The 12,976-nt window shown below is 44.1% G+C and overlaps 1 protein-coding gene and 1 long non-coding RNA gene across 6 annotated transcripts in view; one reads left to right on the forward strand and one right to left on the reverse strand.

Annotated features, from left to right (window-relative positions):
- mitfb (melanocyte inducing transcription factor b) overlaps window positions 1-12,976 on the reverse strand; it is a 68,906-nt gene that overhangs the window by 41,933 nt on the left and 13,997 nt on the right. Inside the window, exon 1 of one of the 5 annotated variants that reach the window (XM_082145154.1) lies at window positions 3,908-4,214. The exons of the other annotated variants lie outside the window; for them this stretch is intronic. Within the exon in view, the coding sequence (XP_082001280.1) occupies window positions 3,908-3,963 (56 nt within the window). The 5' untranslated portion in view covers window positions 3,964-4,214. Of the gene's footprint in view, window positions 1-3,907; window positions 4,215-12,976 lie in introns of those variants that run through there. 5 annotated transcript variants of the gene reach the window in all.
- LOC309480734 lies at window positions 5,691-7,759 on the forward strand. Its single transcript, XR_014199769.1, has 2 exons — window positions 5,691-6,221; window positions 6,311-7,759. It is a non-coding gene; the product is annotated as an uncharacterized lncRNA (long non-coding RNA).

The raw sequence follows: 12,976 nt of genomic DNA on the forward strand, positions 1-12,976 counted from the left end.
ATAAACTTTTTTTGACCATTCTTTTTTTCTAAACTAAAAAAGAATTTTGAAGGAGCATCCATTAATTCTGCACTTTGGAAACGTGATCTAATAATAGCACCTTTTGTTGTACAACCTAATATATCAGCTAACAAATTCTTTTTCTTTTTAATGTGTTCTATATATGTGGGATCTTTTGTGGACTCTGCAAGCTCCTGTAGCTTCATCAACTCTTCTTCTAACACACTCATTGAGCTATTTATATCTCTTGTGGCGTTGTGAGTATATTGTTGACACAACTGTTTGATTTGTATCTTCACAAAATCCCACCACTGCTGCAAAGTTAAGAAAGAAGCTTTCATAGATTTAGCATTTGTCCAAAACTCTTTAAAAACTTCTCTAAAAAGAGTGTCACATAATAAATGATTGTTAAAATGCCAAAAAGCACTTTTTGATTTCACAAAACTTTTTGCTACAACACATTTTATCAAGCTGTGATCAGAAAGACAAACCGGACTAATTGAACATTCTCTAAACATACTTAATTGATGCTTAAAACCATAGAATCTATCAAGCCTTGCCAGCGATAGCTGATTATCATGAGCGTGAGCCCAAGTGTACTGTCTCTGTGTACCATGGAAATTTCTCCATATATCAATTAAACTATGAGACTTTTTCATTTGAATTAGCCTCTTTCTTGACTGCATATGTGGTTCAACATGATTTCGATCTATGACATTTTCAGTGCAATTAAAATCCCCACCTAACATTAACAAATCATCATTGTTACAATCATTTAAAACATCATCCAAAGTGTTCAAAAAAGTCATTCTTTCCAATGCCATAGTTGGAGCATATACACAAACAAAAACAAAAGAACTATTTTCAAATACAGCTTTGATCTTCAGCAACTTTCCTTTAATTGTTTCCTCTACATTATAGGAATATGGAGTAAAGTTTTTTGAAAATAACACCGCAACTCCGCCACTCAATGAAGTAAAATGGCTTAAAATCGCTAATCCATCAAATTCTTTAACCCATTCTACAGCATTTGATACATCACTATGTGTCTCTTGTATAAGCAACACATCAATTTTCTTATGTTTCATTAATTCAAATACTTGAGCTCTCTTCTTAAAATCCCTTGCTCCGTTAACATTCAAAGAAGCAAGATTTATTTCCCCCATAAAGGATAAAAAAAGAGAGCAAAAGAAATAATAAAGCCGTAAAAGATGCATCATTTTATCCATTCTGGCTGGATTCACTGGGCCCACCTGACTGACTACTTAATTTCGTAAGAATTTTCTTAAGACGGTAAACCTCTTGATTGGTGAAACAACTTTCACTTCTAAAAACCTTTACCTTCTCAATAAACTGTACTATGTCAGGAAAATACTCCTCTAGTTTGACCTTTTTCACATTTTTCGTAGTTTTCAAAAAGGACTTAATATCTCCAACAGTATATGTACGGCTAGAGAAACCACTTTTGGGAAGACTAACAGTGACACTACATTCTGACATGTCGCTTTCGCTCTCAGTGTCAGTCTGGCTCATGTGAATACCATCTGTTCTTTTTGCTTTTTTATCAGCAGGGCATTCCAACAACTTTCTTTTTTGAGGGATTTTAAAAAAACATTCTTCATCTTCCAAACCAGAACCCCCATCCTCTGGGTTTACCCTAGCCTCATCTTCACTGTTACTACCATCATCTGAATCACACTCTGCTTGTTCTATCCTCTGGGAACTTATGACCTCAGCTGCAGCTACACTGACTTCAACAATTTCTTTTTCTATAGTCTCAGAGACACTCTCCGCCATTGTTGGAGCAACCGACACACTACTTGGACCCACCGACACCCTACTTGGACCCGGCATCTCCTCAACAACTGTGGCGATTTCACCCTGCACTTCAATTACATTTTCTGAAGCAACAGTTGATGCAGTTTTATTTGTGTTATTCTCTCTTTTTGGACAAGCACGGATCAGGTGTCCATTTTCACCACAACCAAAGCACCTCATTGTATTAGTAGTGGCATATATCACATAATTAAATTCTTCATGCCGAAAATTTAGAGTCAGATCAAGTTCCTCAACGTTATCTTTCAATACAATGTAAACATAACGCCTGAAAGACACCACATGCTTCAACAAAGATGACTTGCTTCCAATTGGGATCATTTTAATTGAAGAGACCAGTTTTCCATACCTAGCGAGCATTCCAACTAAAACTTCGTTCTTAATAAACGGCGGCACATTAGATAAAGTTACTCTCTTAGACGGCGTAGAAAGAGGCAACACTGAGGTAAAAATACCACCAATCTCTACCCCACTCTCCACTAACAAGTTCGCCAATTCGATCGTCTTAACAAACAATACAATCGCGTTGTTCATTCGCGACGCCGACAAAACATTCTCATGACCAACTACTGCACTCACCGCTAAACTACACTCCTCTATACTTGCAGTAACATCAATTTTCACACCATGACGCCTTGTTAGAAACTCCAAAGTCTCCGCACCTGGAGCTGCCATTCTCCCAGCACACCGACTGGGAGTAAAAACTCCCCCAAACAACCACCTCCCTTACCAATATTACCTAAACCTCAATATAAATTACTAAAAACAATTACTAAAGATAGAAAAAGGTAGAAAAAGAGTTTTCAAACACTCGTACCTTCAACGCCGTCACACACTCTCCATCCACGCACCTCACTCACTCAACGCATGCGCACACACACACAGAGAGAGAGAGAGAGAGAGAGTGATTGATTCACCAGAATGATTGACAATTAGGAGGACCAATAGTATAGGTTACCCACCAGGAAGTAAAACATCCTCCGCTATACCTTTAAGTAATATGCAAAGTTACATTCCCCCATATGGTCATATGATGCTCATAAGTTTCTTCATATTGCGTTAGTATCTGATAACACCATAAAAATGGCACTACGAAAGATCTCCATGATTAGCCTGTTTATGCACTTCCTGCTTTTCCCTGCTTGAGAATTTCTGTCCAATAAATGGATGACCTTAGCGTGTGGTTTTGTTCTCAAATTTTGGCTCACTTGCAAAAAGGGCACTGTGAAAGCGAACCACAACAAACAAAACAAACCAAAAATCAACATTGTATTTGGCCCGGACCAAAGCAAGTGAACTAGCGGACTTTCCTGGAGTGAATACACCCTTACACTTCAAGGGCTTATAGAGCAAAAGCCAGCACCACTTCCACACAACAGTCCTTATCAGTCCTAACGAAATCTCTGCCGCTGAACTGGCCACTCCAAGCACATTTTCTGTTGTCATTATAAGAAGAATGTGTGTGTGTCTGTGTGTGTTTGCAATGCTCGGGGTAATTTTCCATTTTGGTGTGTGCGGCATGAGTGGACCATCTCTGCTCCGATGTGTGTATGTGTGTCAGGAAAAACAATGAGTTCACAGTCTTTTGTGGCCACACCTCCAGATTGCCCTGGCCAATCAGAGATCTGCATCAGGAGGAGGCTGACCTCCTCCACTCACCTCAGAGCGCTGCCATGTGCTGTCTAAGTAGTATATACTGCTCATTTGAGGCCAGTCATGTCCCATGATACTATATAAAAACAACACATGTCAAAAAGGAGATTTATATGATGCAGCAACAGCATTGCTTTCTGGGAAAGTCAAGTAATTATACTCACAGCTGGCGACAAAATGCTCTCAGCTTACTCAAATGACAAAAGCAAAACTAATACTGATGACCAGCGATTTATCTTAAAACCCCATCAAGTGTACTCTGATGCTCACCGCATGCTTATTCTATCCCTAAGTTACAGGACACACAGCACAGGGATATTTATAGTCACAGATTTATTTATACTACACCCAAACAAACTCTCCATCCCTCCCCGTACACCCCCCGAACACACACACACACTCCTCCACAGGTACTCACAAGCGGCTGCAATGGAAGACGCAGGGACTTTGCACTTGGACACCCAGAGCCTCCATCTTTCTTTCCTGTGCTGAAGGTGCACTGCGCGCCCTTGGACAGCTCAGAGAGTCACGCTGGGCCGGCTGCGCTGGGAGCGTGTCAAAAGGGGAGGCACCAACAGCCAGTACACAGGGGCACACGGGGAGAGACACACACCAGTCCACAGCGCTAAACACACTACACTGCTGCACATGACGGCACAGGGAGTGGAAGGGTGAATCTCATCAAAACACTCAAGACAATGTCAATGTCCAGACCATTAGGATTTAAAAAAAAATAAAAATTTTGCACTGATATTGCATTTTTATATATTCCCTCCAAATTATCATTAACATCATGCAAAAATATCTTTGTCATTACTTTAATGCAAATATATATATATATATATATATATTTTAGATTTCATATATTTAATTCAATTAATATTATTCAAATTATAAAATATGTATATCATGCTGCATTTTCTTTTTTTGTACTTTTGTAAAGTCTTTCATTTTAATTTTAATAGTGATGTAACTCATTCCATTATAGTTATTTCTACTGTAATACATTAATATTGCTATAATACCATCATTTAAATGATAAAACATTCATGGTAACAAATCATGGTAGATTTAGTTTTATTTTAATTTCTTTTTGTATTTTTTCATTTAATTCCTAGAATTGATCATTTATATAATATTGTATTATAATAGATATTTTCTACTGTAATAAATCATTTTATCTATTAATATTTTACTGTATTACTAGCCATTCAGTTTTTTTTTTTATTGTAAATGTTTTACTATATAACATGAATGTATAAAATGATTTGATTTGGCATGCGTTGCATAATAACAGGATCAACTTTTGTGTTCTTTCGCACATGCTTTGTATTTGCCCTGCAAAACTTTTGTGTTTTTGATTTGATTTGGCATGTGTTATATAATACCAGGCGAATAACCTCTGAAAATAATAGGAAATATATTTACAGTTTAAAATACTGAAATGTCACAGTGTCTCAATACAAAAGTACACAATTTTAATGAAGGAGGCCCAAGAAATTGCAAGTCAATTTCACAATTAATTACAAAGAAATAGCAAGTAATGCATTTAATTATGACATTTTTAAGTAGAAAGACAAAAATAGCATATTCTTGTAAAATATGCTTCAATAATCTTTGTTTTAATATCCAACTTATAATATATATACATTTCTTTTTGGTTTAGAGTAAAATATGGACATGTTTTCATGAGATTCACTACTAAACAACATGACCTGATGATATGTTAAAATCATTATTATAATGACTAATAACATCATCAAAAGGATAACAAAACAATATCTCAGATCCTGGCCGTGTTTATACCCCTGACAAAGCAGTCTTGTCATGTTTCTGAGGTTTTCTTTCTGAGCACAGGCATGCCCTGCACACTAGAGGGCGCTTTCTCGGTCACCTTCACAGTCACCTTCCCTGAGAGGCGCAGGTCATTCATTACAGGTGGTGCGGGAGGAGGGGAACAGGTGAAGCTGCCAACTTTCTGCACATTCACACATGCTCTCTCTCTCTCGCTCCGGGCAAACAGTGTTGTGTTAATTATAACAAAGCATGTTTGATGGCACGCTTTCCTTTCAAAGCTCGACGGGCCTCCACCACACACACACACACACACACACACACACACACACACACACACACACACACACACACACACACACACACACACACACACACACACAGAGCATAAAGACGTGAGCAAGATTTTGGCTTATGTCCAGAATGTAATATTAGCACACTGCTTACTGCATATACTTGTGTATCTCCTCTGAAATGGCTTAAAAGTGTAAGAACCATCATTTGGACAAAGAATTATTGTTGAAAGAAAATTTCTAATGAAAGAATTCTAAGTAAGTTAAGTGAAAGGCATACTTTACTAATTGTCACTTATATATGCAACACATTTTCCTAACTAAAAAAACTAAAACTAAAACTAATAACAAATGTCATGAGGGGACATTTTTGAGTGATGATACTATTGGTAATGTTGCTTAATTTTATATTAGCAAGAAAAATGAGTAATAAAGAAATGAATGAAAATGATACCACAAATATGTACATTTTATTTCTAAATGTTGTCTGAACATGTAAAACATGTTTTTTTTTTCTTGGTTATGCGAACGTCAAGGAAACATTCCATGTTTAATTTTGCAAACATTAACTTTTGAATGTTCTCCGTTTAAAAACATTAAATGAACATCCCACTGAAAAAGTTCCATGAACAATGTATAATGAATGTCTTTGCACTAACGTTATTAAAGACCATAACTATAAATAAACGTTCTATTAACGTTACCGTAAGAATGTTTGTTTGTAACTTAGAGAGAACATTGCCAGAACATTAGCTAAAGTTCTGAGAGCGTTCCCTGTTAGCCGGTTAGCAGTACAATCAAATAAAGTGCCAAAATGTAGATATTAAAAACGTGTGTGTGTAGAGGAGCCTACGAATGCTATTCCAACATTTCCTTTGTTTCAGAAGTACTGCAAAAACAAAATGACTAAAAATAAATCTTTCCCACACAAATATAGTTTCTGCGAAAATGTAAAAAAGACTTTGCTGTGTGTTGACAAGTGAAGCAAACGTTAAAAGAGGAAGAAGCTCTTTCCAGTAATGTTCACAGTCTGTTGTTAGCCATCACAGCTGACATATAGTGGGGCTCTTTGTTGTAATATTTACAGGATGGGTGGGGACCACTTCATTCGATTTCAACTTGTTGCCTCCTATTCCCATAATTAAGTTGTATTCATTCTCTCCTCACTTGTTTGCAGAGCTTGAACTCTCTCCTTTAGCTCAGGCTAGCGAGGCCAAGACAACACTTGAGCTGAGAAAACACAACTAGTTTTGCTACTGGAAGAGATCTTCATCATCCCTTGCATCAGATTGAAGTGTGCTGTCCTAGGGTCCTAAGTAGACCTAACTTGAAATGTATAGACAGACACATTATACATTTTCTACTGGAACTATAGGCCAGTCAATTCAACAAGTACAGGTTAAAGTGTATCTGATTTCAATGTCCATTGCAAATATCTAAATTCAGATGGCCAATATAATGCTGCTGATATACTGTACATAATGCAAAATGTGTACAACCCAGTTTAGCTAGAACTTGATTTTAACCACAGGGCTTGGTGACCTCAGCCGAATAGCTGTTCAAGGAGTGGAGTTAGTCATCATATTTTGATTAAAGTTTACAATTGCAATTTTTAAAGGAACCGTATGTAAGATTGTGGCCAAAACTGGTACTGCAATCACTTTCAAATGACTGTAGAGCGGTGTATCCCCTCCCCCTCCCCCCTGACTCGAGGTTGCCAGTTAGGCTGCAGGATCCAGCAGGAACGTCGGCTGCTACAAGGAGCTTCCAATGGCAAGTGAAGAGTCCTACACAGTACGTTTTTTTTCTGACTTTGTCACGACGTATTTCGGATTCACAACGAGGTCTTTTAGGTTTCGTAACGTTAGACATTTTTTATCCGACATGTTTGTAGTTGCAGCTGTGGTAACTAGAGCAGATCTGGCAACCCGGATGCCGAAACACTACTGACTTCGTGATTGGTAGATAGGTGGAGGGTGGAGCATCAGGCCAAAACACAACATGACAACATCAACATCAGTTGAGGGCTGCAACTTCACTTTTAAATGACAATATCCTGGCCGGACTACTGTTGTCAGTGATATAAGTATTTGAAATGAACATGATTTCTTAATGTCTAGTGACATATCAGGGCCATTTTATGATGAATTGAAATACATTTCTTACATACGGTTCCTTTAAAATATTATAATATAACGCTGTGGCGAGGGGGGCGTGGTTTTGCGAAGTCTGTAGCAGGAGAGAAAGGAGGGGGCTGATCGGTGAGTAAGTAGGTCAAGTGCAAAATGAGGAACACCTGTGTCTGATTGCAGTGATTGGCATGGAGAGACCGGTTATAAGCCAGCATGCGGGAGGAGATGGGAGAGAGAGTTGGACTGGAACCTCACCTGTACGCTGTGTTTGAATGAAAGTTGTGATTGTTATTTGTCCTCTTTGTTATTACTGTGCGTGGCACGGTGAATGCGCTACGTGCGCCTCTTTTGTTTATTTGTTTCTTTTTATTTTGCAATTAAAGTGAGTGTTTCAGTCACGCCGACCCCTGTCTTCTTCCTTCCTTGCAATACAACATTGAACCCCGTTACACTGGTGCCGAAACCCGGGAAGGCAGAAGATCGCCGCCATGCAGACTCCGCCAGGTACACCATTTGCGGACATCATCCAATCGCTCGCTGGTCTTCACCAGGAACAACATCAACATCTGCTGGCCATAAAGGAGGAGCAGGACAAACGGTTCGAGGCGCTCCTCCGAGGCCAGCATGAAGACCGCGAGCTGTTCCGGAGCTGGATAGACCGGGAGGTTAGGGCCGTCCCCCCATCGGACAAAGACTCGTCCTCGCCGATACCTCTCAACAAGATGGGCCCCGAGGATGATCCGGAGGCATTTCTGGAACTGTTTGAGAGGTCGGCTGAGGACCGGGGATGGCCCTCGACGGACTGGCCAATGCGGCTGATACCCCTGCTGTCCGGAGAGGCGCAGGTGGCCGCACACCAACTGCCAGTCCAGAATCTCCTGGTCTATCAGGATTTAAAGCGGGCCATTCTCCAGCGGGTTGGCCGGACTCCGGAACAACACCGCCAGAGGTTCAGGACGTTGAACCTCGAGGAGTCTGGCCGACCCTTCATCATGGCCCAACAGCTCCGGGACTCGTGCCGCAAGTGGCTGATGGCCGACGGAAGCGACGTCGAGAAAGTCATCGATCGTGTGGTGCTGGAGCAGTTCGTGGCGCGGTTGCCAACAAAGACCGCGCAGTGGGTCCAGTGCCACCGCCCGACGTCGCTGAACCAGGCCATCCAGCTGGCGGAGGACCAAATGGTGGCGTGCCCGGGGGTCGGCGAACCCCTGCCATCTGCTTCTCTCTCTCTTTCTCTCTCTACCCCCCCCCCTAAGCCCTCTCCCCTTCCCAGGTACCGGGTGAATCTGCCGCCGCGGCCGGCTCCAAGGTGGAGGACAGGGGGTGCTGCGGAGCCGGTATCTGCCCCCAGGCCTCTTCCCCGGGGAGGGGGCCCATCGAGGGGGGGATTCTCTCCCCAGGCTGCGCTACCTCTCTCTCCACGCCAATCCCTTGACCCGCTTCCTGCCACTGGAGCGGCGGGGAGGTCCGGGCCGGCTTGTTGGCGCTGCGGGGACCCGAGTCATTTTATCGATCGGTGTCCGGTGATGGAGGTGGGGACGCTGATCCGGGTCCCCGATGCGCCGCAAGCTGCCCCCGATCAAGCTGGCCTGTACCAAATACCCGTGAGTATAAAGGGGGGTACTTTTCAGGCTCTGGTGGATTCAGGCTGTAACCAAACCTCTATACACCAAAGCCTGATTCAACCTAAGGCATTGGATAATGGCCGCATGGTTAAGGTACGGTGTGTGCACGGGGAAGTGGTGAATTATCCGTTAATGCCTGTGGATATTCAATTTAGGGGACAAAAGCATAGTGTGGAGGTGGCGATTAACCCGCATCTCCGGCATCCGCTGATTTTGGGGACGGATTGGCCAGCGTTTAATGAATTATTGGGTCATTTATGTGCGGATGCTTCTTGGGTAGAAAAAGATAAAAGGAAGGTGGCGACTGCTCAGTTGGGAGAAGCTGATCCGGAACCTCTGGGTACTGGTTCAGGGGAACAGAGCGCACTGGAGAGAACCATTCTCTCAGAGCGCGATGATTTTCCCCTGGAACAGTCCCAGGATGACACGCTGAAACATGCCTTTGATCAGGTTCGCTCTATCGACGGCCAGCTTCTCCACCCAGACCAACCGCTCACCTATCCGTATTTTACAATTATAAAAGATAAGTTGTATCGGGTGACCCAAGATGCCCAATCAAAGCAGGATACAACTCAGTTGTTGGTACCCAAAAGCCGTCGGGAAATGCTTTTCCAGGCGGCTCATTCTAATCCAATGGCCGGGCATTTAGGACAAACAACGACACTAAACCGTCTCATGGCCCGATTCTTTTGGCCGGGCATTCACGAGAATGTACGCAAGTGGTGTGCGTCTTGTCGGGAATGTCAGCTGGTGAATCCACCGGCCAACCCAAAAGCACCATTGTGCCCTATTCCGTTGATGCAGGTCCCCTTCGAACGAATTGGTATGGACCTCATCGGGCCATTAGAACGGTCAGCACGGGGACATCGCTTTGCTTTAGTCCTGGTGGACTACGCAACGCGATATCCTGAAGCAGTCCCGCTTCGCAATATTTCCGCAAATAGCGTGGCGAGCGCTCTGTTTCAACTAATCTCCCGGGTGGGAATCCCGAAAGAGATTCTCACCGATCAAGGCACGGCGTTTATGTCACGAACGATACGCGAACTTTACGAATTATTGGGCATTAAATCGATCCGGACCAGTGTCTATCACCCACAAACAGACGGGCTGGTCGAACGATTTAACCGCACTTTGAAATCCATGATTCGAAAGTTTGTACAAGAAGACGCCAAAAATTGGGATCGGTGGTTAGAACCCCTCTTGTTCGCTGTACGGGAGGTCCCTCAAGCCTCCACGGGGTTTTCCCCCTTCGAGCTTCTCTATGGGCGTCAGCCCCGCGGGGTGTTAGATGTCCTTAGGGAAACTTGGGAGGACGGACCTTCAGCTAGTAAAAATGAAATTCAGTATGTCCTGGACCTGAGAACAAAACTCCACACTTTGGGGCGGCTGTCACGGGAGAATTTGTTACAGGCTCAGGACAAGCAAAGTCGGCTGTACAACAGGGGGGCTAGACTGCGTCAATTTACACCGGGAGAGAAAGTGCTTGTATTACTTCCTACCTCTAGCTCAAAATTACTCGCAAAGTGGCAAGGACCTTTTGAGGTTACACGGCGAATTGGAGATCTTGACTATGAGGTAATACGAACAGATAGGGGCGGGGCACATCAAATTTACCACCTCAACCTGCTTAAAAAATGGTCTGAGGTGGAATCAGTGATGCTGGCGATGGTAGTGAGTGGAGAGGAGGATCTCGGTCCAGAGGCGAATGTCAAAACAAAATCTCTCGCCCTGGCCGCTGGGGGAGACCACCTCTCACCATCCCAACTCACTGATGTGCGTAATTTACAAGCAGATTTTGCGGATGTGTTCTCGCCCCTGCCTGGTCGGACGGACCTCATTCAACACCACGTTGAGACAGAGCCGGGCGTGGTGGTTCGCAGCCGGCCGTATCGACTGCCAGAGCACAAAAAGAAAGTTGTGCAAAGCGAATTAGAGGCGATGCTAGAGTTGGGAGTAATAGAAGAATCTAGCAGTGACTGGGCGAGCCCGATAGTTTTAGTTCCTAAAACGGACGGCTCGATCCGGTTCTGTGTAGATTACAGGAAGGTGAATGCTGTGTCGAAGTTCGACGCTTATCCAATGCCAAGGGTTGACGAATTGCTTGATCGGCTGGGTACTGCTCGTTTTTATTCGACATTGGACTTAACCAAGGGATATTGGCAGATCCCCTTATCTCCCTTATCCAAAGAAAAAACAGCTTTCACCACGCCGTTCGGGTTACACCAATTTGTCACTCTTCCTTTCGGGTTGTTCGGGGCTCCGGCAACGTTTCAGCGTCTGATGGACAGGATTCTCCGACCGCACGCTGCATATGCCGCTGCCTACTTGGATGATATCATCATCTATAGTGGTGACTGGCAGCGTCATATGCAGCAGGTGCGGGCTGTCCTGAAGACGTTGAGACGGGCGGGGCTCACGGCCAACCCGAAGAAGTGTGCAATTGGGCGGGTGGAAGTAAGGTATCTGGGCTTCCACTTGGGTCATGGACAAGTGCGTCCCCAAATTGATAAGACGGCAGCGGTTGCGACTTGTCCGAGACCTAAGACCAAAAAGGAGGTTAGACAGTTCCTGGGGCTGGCGGGTTATTACAGAAGGTTTGTGCCTAATTATTCGGACCTCGCCAGCCCGCTGACTGATCTAACTAAAAAGGAGGTACCAGATACGGTTCAATGGACGGAGCAGTGTCAGCGGGCTTTTACCCAGATAAAGGCTGCTTTATGTGGTGGACCGCTCTTACATGCCCCTGACTTTTCTCTCCCTTTCATCCTACAGACCGACGCGTCGGACAGGGGGATGGGCGCGGTCCTGTCCCAGGAGGTGGAGGGTGAGGAGCGGCCGGTGCTGTACATCAGTCGAAAGCTCTCTAAGAGAGAGACGGTGTACAGCACCATAGAGAAGGAGTGTTTGGCCATCAGATGGGCCGTTCTCACCCTCCGCTATTACCTCCTGGGACGGGAGTTCACCCTCTGTTCGGACCACGCTCCCCTGCAGTGGCTCCACCGCATGAAGGATACCAACGCGCGGATCACTCGTTGGTATCTCGCTTTACAGCCGTTTAAGTTCCAGGTGATCCACAGGCCGGGTGTACAGATGGCTGTGGCTGACTTCCTCTCCAGGAGGAGGGGGGGGGAGGCTGCAGGCCGGATGGCTCCCCGGCCTGAGTCGGGCGGTGGGGGTATGTGGCGAGGGGGGCGTGGTTTTGCGAAGTCTGTAGCAGGAGAGAAAGGAGGGGGCTGATCGGTGAGTAAGTAGGTCAAGTGCAAAATGAGGAACACCTGTGTCTGATTGCAGTGATTGGCATGGAGAGACCGGTTATAAGCCAGCATGCGGGAGGAGATGGGAGAGAGAGTTGGACTGGAACCTCACCTGTACGCTGTGTTTGAATGAAAGTTGTGATTGTTATTTGTCCTCTTTGTTATTACTGTGCGTGGCACGGTGAATGCGCTACGTGCGCCTCTTTTGTTTATTTGTTTCTTTTTATTTTGCAATTAAAGTGAGTGTTTCAGTCACGCCGACCCCTGTCTTCTTCCTTCCTTGCAATACAACATTGAACCCCGTTACAAACGCGTGCAGATGAATTGTTCATAATAAGACCACAAGCATGCAAGAAAGTAAAAAGGTCAAGTAAATACGTCTGTTGTAA

This window comes from Leuciscus leuciscus, assembly GCF_965113295.1.
Source record: "Leuciscus leuciscus genome assembly, chromosome: 18".
Classification (NCBI taxonomy): domain Eukaryota; kingdom Metazoa; phylum Chordata; class Actinopteri; order Cypriniformes; family Leuciscidae; genus Leuciscus; species Leuciscus leuciscus.